The 19928-nt window shown below is 44.9% G+C and overlaps 1 protein-coding gene across 3 annotated transcripts in view; it reads left to right on the plus strand.

Moving 5' to 3' along the window:
* The first annotated feature begins 1832 nt into the window (after positions 1-1832).
* synpra (synaptoporin a) overlaps positions 1833-19928 on the plus strand; it is a 36149-nt gene continuing 18053 nt past the window's right edge. For all 3 annotated transcript variants that reach the window (XM_049023711.1, XM_049023717.1, XM_049023718.1), the window contains exons 1-2: positions 1833-2003; positions 2115-2180. In XM_049023711.1, the coding sequence (XP_048879668.1) occupies positions 1986-2003; positions 2115-2180 (84 nt within the window). In that variant the 5' untranslated portion in view covers positions 1833-1985. The remainder of the gene's footprint in view (positions 2004-2114; positions 2181-19928) is intronic.

Below are 19928 nucleotides of genomic sequence, written 5' to 3' on the forward strand. Positions count from 1 at the left end.
CCACCACCAGATGAACCCACCCTGACCCGACTGCCAGCTGCCAGGGCTGAGAGGGTGGCAGGCGTCTGCTGTACTGTTTACAGACCTACCATCACGGGGGGGGGCACTCACAACAGAGACCTGCTGCATCCAGAGGCAAGGCCGGTCCATTTCATACTGTGCAGAGATTGTAGGAAGCAGAGGAATCATCACTGTGAGCTGGACAAGACCTGGAAGAGGAACATCATGAGGATGTGATTTCCCAGCCCTGGAGATGGAGAGAGCAATGCTGCCGTCTCACTGCGATGCTCTGTAACAGGCTCCTTAGCATTGGCCTAGCATTACCCTAGCATTGGCCTAGCATTACCCTAGCATTGGCCTAGCATTACCCTAGCATTGGCCTAGCATTACCCTAGCATTGGCCTAGCATTACCCTAGCATTGGCCTAGCATTACCCTAGCATTGGCCTAGCATTACCCTAGCATTAGCCTAGCTAAGGCTGCGCCACAGGCGCACGGCATGACAATTAAGGGAGTGGATGCATGATTAAAAGGCCTGGTGAATTAACAGTGAAGCCATGCAGCTTTTTGCTGATGAGCTCCCAGATAGCACTGTGTCATTGTTTTAATGTTGAATTATAGTTAAACGCGTTGAATTATGGTCAGTGTTAAATTATCAGCATTGCAACTGAATTGATTTTTGGTCAGATTTTCAATATTGAAAAATTGATGGTAGTGAAACCTTGATTCAATGTTGATACAAAGTGAGAGATTGAAGATCAACGTTGCTTCAGCCTTTTTGTCTGATATGGAATGAATGTCATTGCAACATGTGTGTGTATTCTGGGCTGCCAGTGTTGGCAGCCTGCCTCATCTTCCCTGCTATAAATGGGGCCCAGACAAGATTCACTTTATGGGCCCTTCAATCAATTTACTTTGATTCAGAAGACTGTTCTAAAACCTTTTAAACTGACTTCCTGGGAAACTACATATCTTGTACATTTCGGTAGAGCAATGTCTCAAAACTGAAGCATTAATTGTACTTATCACCCTTGTCCAGATATAATGTCTAATCGAAGTAATCAAAAAAAAATCCAGAGATTTTGCTAAACTCCACTGACGGATACCAAGGCACTTTTCAGGTGCTTATCGAAACAGCATAGATGCAGGGTTGCCAAGTTTCACACATCTGACCTGACAATCACGCTTTCAGATTCTGGCGGTCATGCAAGAAATTTGCGGCAAATCTATATTATTCTATTATAAATCTAAAATTAGCTACATTGAAAGCGTTGGGGTAGTTTGCCGACCCAGTAGGCTATTTACAAGGTAATAAAGCTATTACATACATGTATATGCGTGTGTAGACGTATATCGAATTGAAAATCTCGCAAAACACAAAAATTTAAAATCTGACAAAAGCTGGCAACCTGGTAGATGTTATAGACTAAACAAATACAGACCAACAACGTACTGCAAAATGTTCACTTATATTATGAAAAAAAAACGTTTTTAGCTATTTTATGTCCCGGAAATGGGTACAGATACTTAACAGGCCAGTAATCGTTTTACCCATCTACGCAATAGGGCTTTGCAGTCACATCCTTACTGCTTTCCTTATACACAAATTCAGCCAAACACTTGGCAAATTTTACTTTGAGATTGATTCCCCGTCTGGGGTGTCGATGTTCTCCTGTATCTTTGCCTTTGACACACATATTTTGCACATATTTCACTGCACACCACGGCAACGAATAATAGAAGGGCAGTGATGTTCTGCGGCTGCGAAATGCGGGGAGCGCCGCTCATGTGCACGCCGCCCATCCCAGCGCGTCTCCGCGGCGCCGAGCCCCAGGCGTGCGCCCCCCTCAGTGCGGGCAGCGATTACAGCCGCCAGTTCGCCTTCGCGATCGCTTGCTTTGGGTTAACCTCGTTAAACAGTTTACCTATCGCTCAATAGCACGTAATATACCATAAAACACAGAGCGTTAAAAACCAGCTTTGAAAATGGATACTGCTGACCAGGTATGGTTTATTTCCGCAGGTATTATTGCCAGTTTACAAGCTACGAATATAGAAACTCGGTTAATTTTGTTGTTTATTCATTATTCGATTTGTTATTTATTTAATTTCCAGATGATGTCTGTTGGAACATTCCGGGTATTAAAATCACCGCTTGGATTTATACGCCTGTTGGAATGGGTAAGTTAGCTGCTTTATTATAAACACGTTTCCCTTTTTCTTTTGCCGCTCCGCCGGAGAACTTCTCAACGTGGAAATAATTTAAAGCATCGGTCGGATATTTCGATCTATTTCTCTATTTGTTTATTTATTTGTGGTAATAATATGCTTTATAAGGGAGAATTAACTCCTTGTAAAAACCCATTTTGGTTGTATCTTTTTAACTGTCCCAGTACCCGAACCAAATGGTTAAAGTTTATGTGATAAATTGATAACTCTTCCCTGCAGCCATTCATCACGGGGTGTAACTTAACTAGTAACTAGTCTTCAGAACAAAAATATGCATTGTTAAATTTCAGTGGATAACGCGGTTGTGATAATACGTCTTCGAATAGCAATTATTTGATTTGCATGTTTTAATTGCCGTTAATACTTCTGGAATTGTAACTGAAAACGAATCTAATTTCACTGATGGAAATTTGAACCTAAAAATATAAGCAAGATGATTACTGTTGACATGTTTTGTACTCAGCACTGTTACAGCTGTCAGCCCCCAAGTCCCCGCCTGGAAATTTGATGTTAATTTCATTTTCGTTCTTGGATATTAAGACATATTGATCTTTAAGGCGAATATAGAAGTGTATAGAAGTGTAGAACTACGAAATATTCTCGACGGTGCTCCGCTTGATAAATTTTTCAAGTAGCACTTCCAAAATGGAGTGAGTGGTACTTGGTGTTAAGTGACTACATAAATGAATAGTCACTGCGTTCGATTTTAAAAATAACGCAAAAAATACGTACATGCATAGAAATGTTGACGAACAGCGCAAAGCTTAAAACCACGATTGGAGAACGTTTTCCGGACTGTGTTATTGCATTAAGAGACTGACGGCAGGATGTGCAATTTGGTGGCAGCACTGGGATCCAGCTTCGGCTATAAACCGTAGTTTACCGCTTGAGGATATAAAACAGGATTATTTCCTTGTAAAATTTTTGTGGAATAGTTGTGTGTAGGCTATGATCATGTGTCTGAGTCCGCTGAGTGAGCTGATCCGTGTGGCCAGATGATCATAGTAACAGTGATGAAATAATACTTCCCCCGTTTTGTTTGTCAACAAAGGTATTAGTTTGCTCACGAAGATTTCAGTAATTTTTGTCACTTAATTTTCCAGACTGATTGAGGTATAGGTATATTACCATATTTAATGATGTCAAACTGCAACTAGTGATTTACTGCTGTATTTCGTCAATCGGTCGTGTTTTGCTGAGTCCCGGTGGTGCTGATGCTTCACATCGCCGGGATTTGCAGCATCTACATATTCTCTCCATGTCCATGTGAGTTTTTTTGGACTTTACAAAGGCCTTGGTGACTTTAAATTGCTCACAGTCATAGAATGTATAGTAAGTAAATGCCCAGTTATGGGCTGATGACTTCTGCCTCACGTCACGACTGGACGAGCAGATATTAAAGGTGGTGAATAGAGTTTCTGCTGCAGGATCCAGTCACACATAATGAAATACATGCAGCAAGGAGTCCCTGTAAATCTATGAAAGGGGCAGAAGATGGCTTATGCGTCTAACATCAAAACGGTCTAACGGTTCACTAGGACTGCATGGAGTTTAGCAGTTCTGCATAGTCGTCCTTCTGAACTTCAAACGACGTTACCTTGGGACTTTCTACTCACTCATGTACACCCATCAGCCATAGTATTAAAACCACCGACAGTTGAAGTGAATAACGTCGGTCATTTCATTACAGTGGCACCTGTCAAGGGGACTGTTATATATTAGGGAAGTGAACAGTCAGTTCTAATGACCTTTTAATAGTCAGTTGATGTGTTTGAAGCAATAAAAATGGGCAAGTGTAAGGATGTGAGCGACTATAGATAGATAGATAGATAGATAGATAGATAGATAGATAGATAGATAGATAGATAGATAGATTATTTATCTTCATTGTCATACAACAATGAAATTTAAGTGCCTCTTCTGTGCCAAGCTAAACCACTGGCTCAGAGCCTCTCCAAGGCTAAAGAAGGAGAATCTTTCTGTTTTGATCCCACAGGGCAGCACAAGCTGCTGAAAAATATGCTGGCTATGATAGAAAAGTGTCAGAACGCACAGTGCATCAAAGCTTGCAGCGTATGGGGCTGTGTAGCTCATATTGACCCCTGTCCACCACCAAAAGTGCCTGCAATGGGCACATGAGCATCAGAAGTGGAGCAGGGAGCAATGGAGGAAGGGGGCCTGGTCAGGTTTTTTGTTACATCGTGGAGTAAGTGGAGGTCATGGGGCCAATGTGCGGATCACCGAGGGGGAAGTGGAGGTCACAGAGCGAACGCAGAGATCACCGAGGGGAAAGTGGAGGTCACAGAACGAACATGCAGATCACTGAGGAGGAAGTGGAGGTTACAGAGCGAACGCACAGATCACCAAGGGGGAAGTGGAGGTCACAGAGCGAACGCACAGATCACCGAGGGGGAAGTGGAGGTCACAGAGCGAACGCACAGATCACCGAGGGGGAAGTGGAGGTCAGAGAGCGAAGGCACAGATCACCGAGGGGGAAGTGGAGGTCACAGAGCGAACGCACAGATCACCGAGGAGGAAGTGGAGGTCACAGAGCGAAGGCACAGATCACCGAGGGGGAAGTGGAGGTCACAGAGCAAACGCACAGATCACCGAGGGGGAAGTGGAGGTCAGAGAGCGAAGGCACAGATCACCGAGGGGGAAGTGGAGGTCAGAGAGCGAAGGCACAGATCACCGAGGGGGAAGTGGAGGTCACAGAGCGAACGCACAGATCACCGAGGGGGAAGTGGAGGTCAGAGAGCGAAGGCACAGATCACCGAGGGGGAAGTGGAGGTCACAGAGCGAACGCACAGATCACCGAGGGGGAAGTGGAGGTCAGAGAGCGAAGGCACAGATCACTGAGGGGGAAGTGGAGGTCAGAGAGCGAAGGCACAGATCACCGAGGGGGAAGTGGAGGTCACAGAGTGAACGCACAGATCACCGAGGGGGAAGTGGAGGTCACAGAGTGAACGCACAGATCACCGAGGAGGAAGTGGAGGTCACAGAGCGAACGCACAGATCACTGAGGAGGAAGTGGAGGTCACAGAGCAAACGCACAGATCACCGAGGGGGAAGTGGAGGTCACAGAGCGAAGGCACAGATCACCGAGGGGGAAGTGGAGGTCAGAGAGCGAAGGCACAGATCACCGAGGGGGAAGTGGAGGTCAGAGAGCGAAGGCACAGATCACCGAGGGGGAAGTGGAGGTCAGAGAGCGAAGGCACAGATCACTGAGGGGGAAGTGGAGGTTACAGAGCAAACGCACAGATCACCGAGGGGGAAGTGGAGGTCACAGAGCGAACGCACAGATCACCGAGGGGGAAGTGGAGGTCAGAGAGCGAACGCACAGATCACCGAGGGGGAAGTGGAGGTCAGAGAGCGAACGCACAGATCACCGAGGGGGAAGTGGAGGTCAGAGAGCGAAGGCACAGATCACCGAGGGGGAAGTGGAGGTCACAGGGCGAACGCACAGATCACCGAGGAGGAAGTGGAGGTTACAGAGCGAACGCACAGATCACCGAGGGGGAAGTGGAGGTGACAGAGCGAACGCACAGATCACCGAGGGGGAAGTGGAGGTGACAGAGCGAACGCACAGATCACCGAGAGGGAAGTGGAGGTGACAGAGCGAACGCACAGATCACCGAGAGGGAAGTGGAGGTTACAGAGCGAACGCACAGATCACCGAGGGGGAAGTGGAGGTCACAGAGCGAACTCACAGATCACCGAGGGGGAAGTGGAGGTGACAGAGCGAACGCACAGATCACCGAGGAGGAAGTGGAGGTTACAGGGTGAATGTTCAGATCACAAGGAGCAGATCACAGAGGAGGAAGCAGAGGTCATGGGGCCAATGCGCAGACCAGTCTGTAGCTGAAATATTCCTTATACGGAAGCTGGCCTTGAGCTGACTATCTCTATGCTTCAGTGGATGTACCTGAAGCCTCTTCACCCAAATCAGGCCTGATTCTCTGTGATTTGATGGAGCATGACTGCCAGTTATTCATCATCATCCCTGAAGGGAATGGACGTGTGCCAACTGGGAATCAAGTGTGTTACAGAGGCAGATTGTGCGTAACACTACATATGCATGCTGCTTAATCTGCTCCACTCATCTCTGCGATTTGTATCATATTGGACAGAGGGATGTAGGCTTCACCTTATGTGTTTGGACTTTGCATATTCTGTCCGTGTTGTTTTCCTTCAAGTACTCAGGAATACTCTAACATTACAAAAACAGCTAATTGAATTTCCCGCAGTGTTTGACTAAGAGTATGTGTGTTTGTGCGTCCTTTGATGGGCTGACCTTCTGTCCCTCCTTGTGCCCTGTGACGGCCTGACAATCTGTCCTTCTTTGTGCCCTGTGACGGTCTGACTTTCTGTCCTTCCTTGTGCCCTGTGACGGTCTGACATTCTGTCCTTCCTTGTGCCCTGTGACGGCCTGACATTCTGTCCTTCCTTGTGCCCTGTGACGGCCTGACATTCTGTCCTTCCTTGTGCCCTGTGACGGCCTGACATTCTGTTCTTCCTTGTGCCCTGTGACGGTCTGAAATTCTGTCCTACCTTGTGCCCTGTGACGGCCTGACATTCTGTCCTTCCTTGTGCCCTGTGACGGCCTGACATTCTGTCCTACCTTGTGCCCTGTGACGGCCTGACATTCTGTCCTACCTTGTGCCCTGTGACGGCCTGACATTCTGTCCTTCCTTGTGCCCTGTGACGGTCTGACATTCTTTACCTGGTGCTACCTGGGATAGACTCCAGACCCTCCACCCAAGACCCTCACCAGAATAAACGGTTGGATGATAGATCGATGGAAAGATGGTTCCAGCACTAGTTTGTATAACTGAATAAAGTGATTGAGCTTCATTCCCACCAATAAGAACATTTTAACTATCATTCTGGAATTCCAGAAATGATAGAGCAGTTGGTAGCACAGTGGTACAGTAGTTAGCACTCTTGCTTCAGACCTCTGGAGTCTCTGCCATGGCTCCATGTGTATGGAGTTTGCATGTTCTCCCCGTGTCATCACGGGGTTTCCTTTGGGTACTCCGGTTTCTCCCCACAGTCCAACAACATGCTGAGGATAATTGCAGTTACCAAATTGCCCATAGGTTTGCCTGTGTGAGTAAATGGTGTGTGAGTGCGCCCTGCGATGGGTTGACACCCCATCCTGGGTTGTTCCAGACCTCCCGCAACCTTTCATAGGCCAACCGGGTACAGAAAATGGATCTTCTAGAGCAGTGTTTCCCAACCCAGTCCTCAAGGACCCACAGTCAGGCCACCTTTCTGTTCCCTCCCAGATCCCTGCCAGGCCACATATGCATTTTTGCTAAAATGTAGGCTGTCTGCAGGTCCCCGAGGACCCGGTTGGGAGACACTGTTCTATAGCACATCTCACAATCTTCATTTGGCCTCTGGAACACTGTGTTCTCCAGGTGGCCTCATTTAGCACAGATAAATCGTCATGGCTCTTGTCAAAGCAATAGACAGGACCATTAGTGAGAGCGACCCTCTTTGTGCATCTCTAGTGGAACTTGTCAGATTACCTCTTGTAAATGTTTCCTGTTTTTGATGATGCCTGATGGAGATGGTTGTGGGGAGGGAGTGTGGGATGGGGGCGGGTCAGGAAAAATTTGCTAAGATGCCACCTGCTTACTTGGTCTCTCAGAAGCGATCTTTTCACATTTCTTTTGGCACAGTGTACACATCTTATTCATAAAACATCACTGAAGAGCCGACATCTGAACATCACTGGAATTCAGAAATTACGTTTTTTTTTTTTTTTGCAAGACGATGAAAAGATATAGATTCGGTTTAGTGAAAAAAGTGTATTTACAGAAAACGTAAGATTGTGACGGAGGACCAGTGCATCATGGAATGCAGTGGAGGCTATTATACTCATTTCTGTTTTGCTCAGTGATTCGGTTGCAGGGTTATTTTTAACGTTCCTCTGGAGCGATCTGGAAAATTTCTGAAATTAGGAAAAATTCATCAGACATCCTATGAACTCTGATCTCAGGCAACTGCTTTGTCAATCAATTCTGATTTACTTACACTGAGGCACTGTGAAATTGGACTTTCACAATGGATCCTTGTGTGCAGCAACAAAGCTTAGAAACAACAGAAAAAAAGGTACCCAAATACTGGTCTGGGTTACCGTGAGACATTCCCTGAGTTTTTATGTGAAGGGCCGATGGCGTAATGATGGGCGGTTACTGTGCTTGGATGTCTGAGTGAAGCCCGAAATGAGTCTTCCCACATCCTGTTTGAAGGGTCCTCTGGAAGCTGAGAGTTACTTCTCACACTGCAAACGTGCCTAATCCCGTTTAGCCACTGCAGTGTTTTGGTGGCTTTTGGTTTTTTTCATGTTTTCCATATACATTTTTTTTCTAGCACAGAAAACGTGCCTGTCAAGCTAAGGAGGTGTATTTCTGTACGCTGCAGGCCCTTTTGCTGGCCGAATGTGTAGTAAGGACAGTGCTGCCTCTGATGTGAATATAAGCACAATTCTTGCACAGATGGGCTCTGTCTTGGAAGATTTAGTAGTTTTTTTTATCGTTGTAATAATAATGCCCAACTGGGACGTCTCAACACTCCCCAAAACGTGTGGCTCCATTTATGGACAGCAATGATAGTAAGTGGAAATGAAGGTGACGGCGTAATTGGTGCTGTTGAGAGCAGCTTGCGAGGAAGAAATCCTGAATCCCTGTGGGGTCTTAGAGACACAGCGACCCCCTGCCTGTTCACGGTAACATTAACGATCAGTGGGACGGCACAATGCTGCCTTCTGGGTCAGTCTGACACACTTAATATCTCAAACACTTTCATCATCCACTGTCCACTTCTGAGCAATGGATTGTTAGCAAATAGCACACATACTGTGATGGGAATTTGTTTTAATTGGTGCTGGGGTTTTAGTAAAATCAGGGTCATACAGCAAATGTCATGGCATGAAATGAGTCTCATCCAGTCATGTTAATGTTATTTTGCCTTCTGAAGTCATTCACTTGAATCTCATTTCTCCTATTTCCGTTCCCCTTTCTGCTGGTTTGTGATGTAAGATTTAATTGATTTTCTGATTATTAGATACTTCACACTGTGTGAAGCTGCTTTTGACCACATAGGTGATTTTTTCTGTAAGACTCCTTACAACAGTGTATGAGATTAGTCTGCAGCTCTGTGGGTTAGGACCCCCTTGCTTGTGATCGAAAGGTTGCTGATTCAGATCCTGAGACAGGCTGCATGATGTCACCAGTGGAACTGTGAGCAAGACCCTTAACTCTAAAATTCTAAACAATGACAACATATATTTAGATTTATGTTTTGTAACCCATACCTATATCTTATTTAAAACTGTTCACATTTAAATGCTCAGTATGATTCAAGTATTTACTAATTAAAAGTTTAATTAAGAAACAAACAACTGTCAGATAAGCCACACAAATAAGTGTAGCAATTTGAAACTGAAATTCTTTCTCGAGTAAAAAAATCTCTGGAAAAAGTTAACAGGAATGTCAGAATATATCACATCTGGGTAAGAAAACGGTCAACAGGCTTGGTCAAGCTACAGTCCAGCTGCAAACTACACTCACAGCTACCCTGCTAGCAACATTACAATTAATGCATGGAAATGTTCAAAGTGTCCAGTTTTCCTTATGTTTCCAGAATATTATCCCACTACTATAACAAAGACTAATATAAATACAAATGAAGGGTGTGTCAGACCATCGCGTTACACATCGAAGTTTATGGGCTCAAGGCTGGAAATACACTTACAGCCATTTTATAAAATTTTTCATTATAAAACATTTTTGTAACATTAATTGCGATAAAAATTTAATCATCCTGACCATGACAGAACCTTTGTTAAAATGCGGAAATAATGTTCCATGAACATTACAGTAAAAACGTTCTCTGCAGACTTTGAGAAGACCTTCACGTAACGTTGGCTGAAGTTCTGGGAATGTTCCCTGTTCGCTGGGTAACCACGAACCACGGCTGAGAATCGCAGGTATGGAAGACGGCGGCCCACCTGTGACTCACTCTGAAAAGGCTGCCTGTTTCCTTTTCCCTGATCACATGACATTCTGAGTGACAGCTTAACACGAGGTGACGGCTGCCATGTCCCGTCAGTGTCACATGGTGAGCTGATCCCAACAGCAGAGAGCCACACCGTGAGTTTCCCAGCAAGCTCTTCTGTGACACGTTCATGTGTGATTATAACAAGGCCCCACCATCAGCCTGATATGCAGGTTCCCCTATGAGGGGACAATTGGAGTTTAAAGGCTGGTGTGATGCGGGACACTGACAAAGGGGTAACCATCTGAAAGACAGTCATCTGTTTTGACAAAAGTGAATTGGGGATTTTGGTGACTGATTCACATTCTCATGGAGAGCTGAGGAGCGGGATCCATTATGCAGACCTTTGGGCACATTTTCCGGTGTCTTTTGGGACTGTTTACGGGCACTGGAGATCACGTGGATACGTATACATAATTCCATTAGATCTCCATGAGCATGTGCCTGACTGTGGTTTTGCTCTGGACTTTTCAGCTTGCACCAGTGAACTGCCACAGTGTCCCTCCCGGGATCCCAAGCCTACAAACCACTATAACAATCACTGGAGGAGAGGGGATGGGCTTGACTTGGGTCACCTGACCAGTCACCATGGAAACCCCAGAGGGAGGGAAAACACTGCTGTAAAAATAAATTGAGATTTCATGCCTGCTTATGGTTAGTGAAGCTTGCTTAGTAGCTTGGCTATACAGACCAGGAGGAAGGCTTCAAGTCTGAAGGGAAAAGGGCAGCCTGCGGAATCCCTGTTATCATCACACATTACACAAGGAGGCCACTGAAACAGTCCTGGCAACAGTAGAAATAATGCTCCGGCATGTTGACTGGATCACCGTCCCTGACCGAAGGGATCATTTCATCCCCTCTATTAGTAAACATCACTGTTTTTTAGGTTCATGTTAAAATAATGAACATATCAACATATTATGCAGAGTCAGCTACTCTTTAGTGATGGGCCCATTCATACCATCCATCCATCCTTCCGTTGTCCAACAGCCTCACACGTTGACTGTATGACGATAGCACTATCTCGCTTATCTCTGCACCTCAACTGTATTCCATGTAATCCATTACACTGCGCAGTGTGGCTGTTCTTCATCATTTCCTGCTCTCTCAACTCAGGCTTTTCTCAAGTGCAGTGTATTTATCTCATGTGCAGTAATTCATGTGCAGTATTCCTCCTATAGTTTTACACTATGCACTGTTATTTCTTTATTTAGCGTTGTGGCCTGGGTGCCGGTTCATCTCAGGGCAAATCACACATTTATAGACAAGAGCCGACCTAACGGTGTGTCTTTGGACTGTTGGGGGAAATGGCGTGTCCATAAACTCATGTAACACATGGAGATCATGCACACACATACCTATACACATACAGACACAAACACACACAGATACAGACACACATGTGCACATATTCTCCTTGTGAGGAGTGGAAAAATGGTTCCCACAACGTCAAAATAATTTTTTATCACATTGTTGGGGACGTGTCGTCCCCACAATGCAATATATGCCTGGACCACACACACACACACACACACATACACATGTGCGCACACACACATGCAGCAGGCACGAGGGCACAGTCACACAGCCTGCTTGCTAAAATTTATGGCATGAACAAACCTTCAAATCTGTCACTGCAATAAAAAACTAAAAATGTCAAGAAAAGTCTTGTATTTTGTTTGGTTACTTATGGTTAAGGTTAGGGCTGGGTAGGGGTTAAGGTTGTCATTGTTGGGATTAGGGTTGTGCCCATGGAAATGACTGGAGAGTCCCCACAAAATTATGAATACAAACGTGTGTGTGTGTCTGTGTGTCCCCGGGACTGCTGGGCATCGCAGGGCGCAGCACCACTCACGGAGCGCAGAGAACAGTCAGACTGCCAGTATCTACTGAAAAGTGTACAACTGAGGGACCATTTTAGGGAAATAAGACGTAAATGTGATGATTGGTGCTAAATTAGCTGGTTTCGCGCTCGTAATTAAACGTGTGCCGTATCTGCCCATTTAGGTTTGTCAAGGTAAAAAAAATACCAGGGACTTCTTGTGTTACTTTCTTTTTCAGAACAGTCAGGGGTGCGTTTCCCGAAACCTTCGACCGCTGCGTCGTTAGTAAGTTAGTTACTAAGTCTGTTACTAAGTAAGTTACTGTTTTAAGTCCAACCTAAAGTTGTGCCTTGACGCTCCGACGCGTTTCCGAAACGTTCTTAGTTAAGTTTATCCTCAGTAAGTTATTCTTCCATGATGTTGGTCTGAGCAGCTCTAATCAGATTCTTATCGCTGTTGTCGGTTCATGCCGCTCATTTAAAATAAGGCTCATTCCATGTCAGATCCTGATCGTCCCGGATCTTAATGAACTTTGGCAGCTCATTTGGTCACACGAGTGAAACTGACACTGTGCGAGTCTGGGAAAATCTGCTTCAATAACACTTATTATCATAGACTGTGCATATTATGGTGTATTATGCAACTTTTAACTACAGAACGTTTGTAAAAACCACCTCTGGGCAGAACAGTGCCCCTAGCACAGTAAAACTGGCGTCTTTCCCCCATTCATTTCTGTAAGTCTGATGGCGATGTCGCGTATGCTTATGCGTCTTCCGTAACTGCACCTCCGCCATGCAAATCCGCACTTAAACCTTTCATCATTGTTTACTTTGTGCGTCACCACGTGTTACATCGTGCGTTGATTGGCTGTAAAGGCATGTGAGACGACTGCACATAAACAGCCGGATGAAAACAGAGATCTGTACCTTGTCGTACTAATGAAATAACTTAGCCATAAAATGAAGGGGTAAAATTATCATACATTATGGTATTTTTGGAATTATTGATCGTACAGAGGGTAAAATTATCGTACTAATACGATAATTATCGTACGTCTGGCAACACTGATTGAGGGAGATGTAAAACTTTTTTTTTTCTTGGGGGTGGGGGGCGACTATGACTTTGACTGGCTATATTTACCTTAATGTAAGCTGCACAAAAGTGGTCCTTATATTGATTTCAAGGTACTGTCCAGCTCTATAGATTGAATGATTACTATGTAACAACCGATTAAAATATTTAAAATTCAATAACAAAAATCATGTATTTCAAAATTGATGCATTTTTTACTAAAGCTAGGTGTTTTAGTACATTGTCACCTTAAGCCTTTTCACATTAAGCTTTTCCCTTATAATGGGCGTCAATGGAGGGGAAAATGCTTAACGTAAGATAGAGTCTATATTAGTAGCATTTTCGATTTGTTTTTTTGTCAGGTGAAACTATTTATGGCCAGATATGTGTGTGAGAAATTTGGTGATTATTGGTCACTATTTTGGTACATTAAACCACATTAAGCTTTTTCACATTAAGTGTTTTAGAATGTTCCTATCGATGTCAACCATAAGATCGCACTTAAGAAGTTCTCCCTTAAGAAATCTCTTAAGAAATTGTTCGGGAAACAGGAAATTTGGGCCTGACATTGACAACTCCCAAAGGTTTGGAATTTTCTTCATATACAAAATAATGTGGATAAACACACATGTTTTTATTACATTTTTTGAATATTTTTCCTACCAGAAGCACAGCCTCCTCTGTCTGTATCTCCCTACTTTACCTGTGCTGCTCTCTGCCCTTCCTGCCTCATTCTAAAATAATAGAGCGTGCTCATTGTTCAGTCAGCGTCCATGGTGACACAGCTGTGTAATCTCTTTTGCCACAAACCCTGTACAGGGATTTTCAGCACTGGTCCATGGAACACAGCTGGGAGCATGCGATAAACAGTCAGTTGTGGTGCCCCATAGTGGGAGAAGTAAACATTTTCACTCGTGGTTGGTTAAGTGCCTGAGGACCCGGGCAGTGAAGGGGGTGAAGGCCATGGGCGATTGCGGCCGGAGAAGAAGGGGAGCGGGCACAGCTGGCAGTGAGAATTAGTGGTAGGGATGCGTGGCAAGGATCCATGACTAGGATTGGCAGTGGGGAACAGTGGCGATGATCAATAGTGAGGATCGGTGGCAGGGATCCACTGCGAGGATCACCCGCAAGGATCTGCAGTGAGAATCAGCGGCGGGAATCTGTGGTGTGGATTGGCGGTGGGGATCAATTACAGGGATCGTGGCAGGGATCAGCTGTGAGGATCAGTGGCGGAGATCAATGGCAAGGATTAGCGGTGAAGATCAGCGGGGGGGGATTGGAGGCAGGGATCCATGTTGAGGATCAAGGGTGAGAATTGGTGGCAGGGATTCACAGCGTGGATCATGGCGGGGATCAGTGGTGAGAATCAACAACAAGGATCAGTGGCAAGGATCAACAGCAGGGATCAGTGATAAGGAACAACAGTGGGAATTGGCAGCGAGGATGAATGGTGCTGATTGGTGATGAAGAATGGCAGTGGGGGTCAGTGGCGAAGATCAACAGTCAGAATCGGCAATGAGGATCGGTTATGGGAATCAGCAGCGAGGGTCAGCGGCAGGGATCAATGGTGAGGATTGGCAGTGAGAATTGGCAGAGGGGATTTGCGGTGGGGATCTAAGGTGAAGAATGGCAGCGGGGATAAATGATGAGGATTAGCTATGAGGATCAGTGGTGGGGATCAGCGGCAGGGTTCAGTGGTGGGGATCAGCAGTGGGGATCAGTGGTGGACCTCTCTGGGGAACAGGCAGCTCCTTCCTTGTGTATGAAGTCAGAGGGGCCCACACTAGAGGTGTTGCTACTAATAGGTGTGTAATGAGCTTAGTGAACTGAAGTCTATGATCTGTTGCACTTTGTAGCATGTGAAGAGCTCTATGAAGCTGCTATGAAGGCGATCTTACTGGCTGGGATTTTTCAGGAGGGTGAACCGAGCAGCTTACAGAACAACCTCATTGTTCTCTAATGAGCAAAAAAAACACAGGAACTGGACCCAACAGTGCATTCTCTCTCAGACATGGATACTAGCTTTCATATGTAATAAAATTAGGTGGTGGTACATACAGGAGTCCCCCCCCAAATGTGCCCCTCCCACCTACTCCCTACGCAGGATTCACACTGTAATGGGTTATTTTTTCTGATGCCTGTACAGTTTTATTCAAACTGTAGTGTGACAGCCAACAACACAGGCATTAATTTCGTTGTCAAGTTATCACAATTAACCCCTGTTAGAATAATAATAGCATTGTCTAATAACAATAGCATTGTCTTAATGGTTTATTTTAGATAATACATTTTGAAAATGAAACAAAAAATTAATCATGTAATGTAGGACAGACTCTTCTCGATACACCATTGTGTAGAACAGATTTTTTTTTGTACAAAGAATAAAACCTTAAATTACTTAACATGCACCAAACAATTGATACTGGCTGCATGAGGGCAAGAAAAGCCTTCCAGCTGAGCACAAAACAATAAAAGACCAAAGGAGCTGTAGGGTTGCTGGAAACAGAGACCTAACTGAATTAAATGCCTGGCAGAAACATTACAATAGCTTATGAACCATCACCACAGACAGCGAGGTTCACTGCAATATCCAGTGTGTGATTATAATGTTTTGAACATTCTGGATGGCCAAACCCAGACTATCAATGGTCATTACTTTCTGCTGGGTCACCTTCGGCGCATAGCTGCAATTTCAGGAGAACATCAATGGGTTCCCTCCGCTACCACTGCACAGATGACATCATCACTTGCTGCTCCTGAATGGGCTGCTGATTGCATAGGAAGTGCCCCTCTTGTGTTGGCCCTGTGAAATATATCATTAGCTCAGTAACGTGGTACTCAGCACAAGTGCCAAGCGTCGCCTGCTGTTTTAGTCACGTAATTAGCATTAGCCATAGCTGTTAGCTGCAAATAACCTGCAGCATCGTGCTTTGCTGGGCGACTCTCATTCCTCGATAATTTTTAAAAGATCGCTGCTTTGAACATTATGTTATAATATAATCCGGCAACTTGTTGTTGCAAGTCGTTTTTACGGCTTGTAATTAAATAGCACTTAGTGGCTGGTTGGCGAACAGTGAACATGGATTTTTTTAAAGCCATTATTACTGTAAATTTGACTTTGTCCACATTGTACCACAATATTCTAATTGCCAGAGATGTTCTTTTAAATGGGTTCTGCGCTAAAATGTAATATCACATCAGCGGAATGTTCCACACAGAAACATGTTCCAGTCTGCTTCACTAAATGATTGGGATGTGTGACACATGCTGACAGGGAAATTGTCCCCGGCTGTGTGAAAAGTGGAAAGGGGCTGGATAATTAAAGGAGGGGATGAGATAAGCAGGCCTCTCTTATAGGACATACAAGAAGCAAATTAATATGGCATTATCACACTGCCGCCTTCTTCCCTCAGCCTCTCTCTGCTTCCCAGTCTGCCTAAAAGTGTTCCCAGTAGTCAGCAAGTGATGCAAGTCCTTAGGAGTACAGTCGAATCGCACCATTTATGAAACATTTCAGTCCGTGGTCCTGTTTCTCATGGTGGCATTTTGGCTGGAGATCACAGGAGGAAGTAGTTACATCGTCCTTGGAAGCAGAGGGGCACGCCTTGTGCTGCGTGCGGTAATTTCTCAATCACACTTCAATGGCTGCTCAGTCTGGCAGTCCTGTCCCCTGCTGGCCGTGTCAGATGCTGCAAAATTACCCTGCAGTTGTTTTTAGAGAAGCGCAGACACACAGTTGGTTTCATAAGCTGGCACAAGTCGGCATGTCGCTGCACCCATGGTCTGCTTCTCACGCCGTGTGTCTCAGCTGATTATGGTTCTTATGGAAGATGGACTTATATGTGCATAAACCTTTGGAGTTGGGGCTTCAAATCCTACCCTCACTCTGTCTGTGTGTGTGTCTGTGTGTGTGTGTGTGTGTGTGTGTGTGTGTGTGTGTGTGTGCGGGGGTGGTATACTGAAGGTATATGACATGGTATCTTTAAACTGTCTGTGGTGTATGACCCATGATGGACGCTCATGCCATCCTGGGTGCAACCCAAGGTGATGGATGGATGGATTGATGGATAGATAGATAGATGGATGGATTGATGGATAGATTGATGGATAGATGGATGACCAGGAAGCGTGATGCATTAGACTTTCTGGACTGTCAGGTCCCAGCTTGAATGACAGTGTCTGAGTACTATTTTGGCACCAATATTTATCAATTTATTTGATTAGCAGTTTAGACCATGCAGTTAATGCTATATTTTACTACAGGAACCACCCACACCCAGTTCTGGAAAATGTTATTTAACATTAATATTAAATAAGAGACAAACTCATGATCAGCTTGTTTTAAGCACTGGGTGTCCCCATGTCCAGTGCGGATATCATATACTGCTAAAGCTTTACATTAACTGCACTTTCATAATGCATTCATAGAACGTTCATAAGCAGCATGCAAGCATAGCTTAACATCCTAACATACCTTAACAGCTTCAGCGTACAGTGTTACATGATTATAATGTTTAATGATTATATGTTTAATGATTGTACTGTAACAAAGGTGACCTAAATTGAATCCAGAAAGTTAATTAATGAAATGTGTGATTGTAAAAAATAATCCAGTCAGGGTCTCTGGTACTGAGAAATGGCACTGTATGTCAATTTTATGTTTATCATCATCATTGTGGTTAGCACTGTTGCCTCACACCTCTGGGCCCTGGGTTTAGTTCCCCCCCCCCTCCCCCAATGCCCCGGTCTAGTGTGATGGCAGTGTCCAGGTTTCACCACAAGATGGCGCAGATTACCTGACTGTTTCTTTGTCAAGCATCCTGCAGGCTGTTATCGAGCTAATGGGGTGACACGTTGGTTCTGTGTATGTTAAAGTCAAAGAATTTGCCACATCGCCCATAATATCTGTTTCTCATTAATTTTGTGGAGAAGTGCGCCTCCTCAGAATGAATTTAATGCCACATTTATTCATATTGTTAGAAACATTGTGCTGTTTAATAGGGCCCTTTACACATAAAACACGGGCCGGGAAATGACACAACCCTACCCACAGGGCCTGGGTCTGGGACATGGCCTGCTGTCCCCTACCGAGATGGCGGGCCTGCTGTTTAACATGCAGACATCCAAGAAGTTATTTTGGCAGCGGGGTAATACCATATTCCCCCAGAGGGAGGCAGCAATGTAGCACCAGGAACGCATTTACACGAAATGACACCAAACTCCCAAAATCGCTGAAATAAGATGTGGACCCCTTGGCACCTGTCGAGAAATGAAAGCACCCATGCAGACTCGTACCAGGGTCCTATTATATGCCCTACAGTAATGTGCAATTGCCACAGACATCAAAATGCACAGTAAAATTATTTTTAAGCTAGGATTTGAAAAATAGTTTGAAATGCATTTTTATAGATGCCAAATTGCCTTTGGGTGAATTGGCCTTTTATATAGGAGCTTCACAATGGCAAAAACCATGTACATTTTTCTAAACATGTGCATGCAGGCTTTCCCAGGATGAAATATATAGCATTTTGAAGCTGATTCATTTAATTTTTCGTTTACCTTGCATTACTGGTGGGGGGTGGAAGTGAGGTGGGGTGCGAGTGGAGGCAGCTAGTATGCGGGGAGCACCGACGCTAAACTGACGATCGGCGAGGAGGGCCACCCGAGGAAATGGACTCGCCACTGGTCTCTAGGCTTCTCGTTCTCCCTCTGTCTGACACTGGTGGGCGTTAGATGATTATCACCGCTGTCTGTGTCATAAACGGGGGTGGGGGGGGGGGGGTGGCTACTGCTTTTGGGGGATTAGTGAAATTTGCAAATGCAGTAGCTCAAAACTTTATTGCCACAAGTTTGATTCTGTAGTAATATCTTCCCTTGCTTCAGATATTCATACAATGTGGTTATACTTGGGTATATTATCTTTGCTATATTTTGTTTTAAAAACTGCAATATCATCTCCACCGGCACCCCATCCTGGGTGCACCCCAGCCTGACGCCTGTGCTGCCTGGAATAGGCTATAAAGCGTGTCCAGTGCTCCTCCGTCCAGTCCGGAGGGACCCATGACAATCCGGATAGAATAAAACAGGTTTTGACTTTGTAGAGCTCATGTGATAAAGTGGCTCTTATATATGCAAAGAAATATCTTTGTTTAGTCTTTCTTTCAGGGGTCATTCCAATCCCCCTGGCTCAGTCTTCATTAATCCCTGCCAAGCAAAACAGCTTTTCCCACCAAACTGGAATGTTATGCGGTTTGATCTGCATTCTCTTCCATCAAATCTGACACAGCTTTATGTCTCCATGTACAGTACAATGCAGTCCCCCAGATCATGTTTTTGTAACGCTTCTCAGTCCTTTTGCTTCTGTTCAGTTCTTTCTCTCGCCTTTCTTTAACAAAAGGCTGCTCTGAAAGGTTTTGCCTTACAGCTGAAATATCTGTGAACCAAGCTGACTGTAATTTAAGGCAGCAGGTGAATTCAGACACACGCAGACACTCTCTAAGCCCAGACCACAGCGGTCTATTCTCTCTTCAGTCTCAGTAGGAAAGGGAGCTATTTTTTCTTTCATCCAGTGATCTTTTTTATAATGTTTGTAGTTCATATTTCTTCTTAAAGGCTGCGGTGTTCTGCTGTGGCCAAGTGCAGCGGCTGCTTTCAGAGAATCAAAATGGCCCTTTGTGCAAAGAGTGCAACAGTTTGCTGAAATCACCCACCAGTGTAGCAGCTACGCTAAACGCCGTCT

This window comes from Brienomyrus brachyistius, chromosome 8 (genome assembly GCF_023856365.1).
Source record: "Brienomyrus brachyistius isolate T26 chromosome 8, BBRACH_0.4, whole genome shotgun sequence".
Lineage (NCBI taxonomy): Eukaryota > Metazoa > Chordata > Actinopteri > Osteoglossiformes > Mormyridae > Brienomyrus > Brienomyrus brachyistius.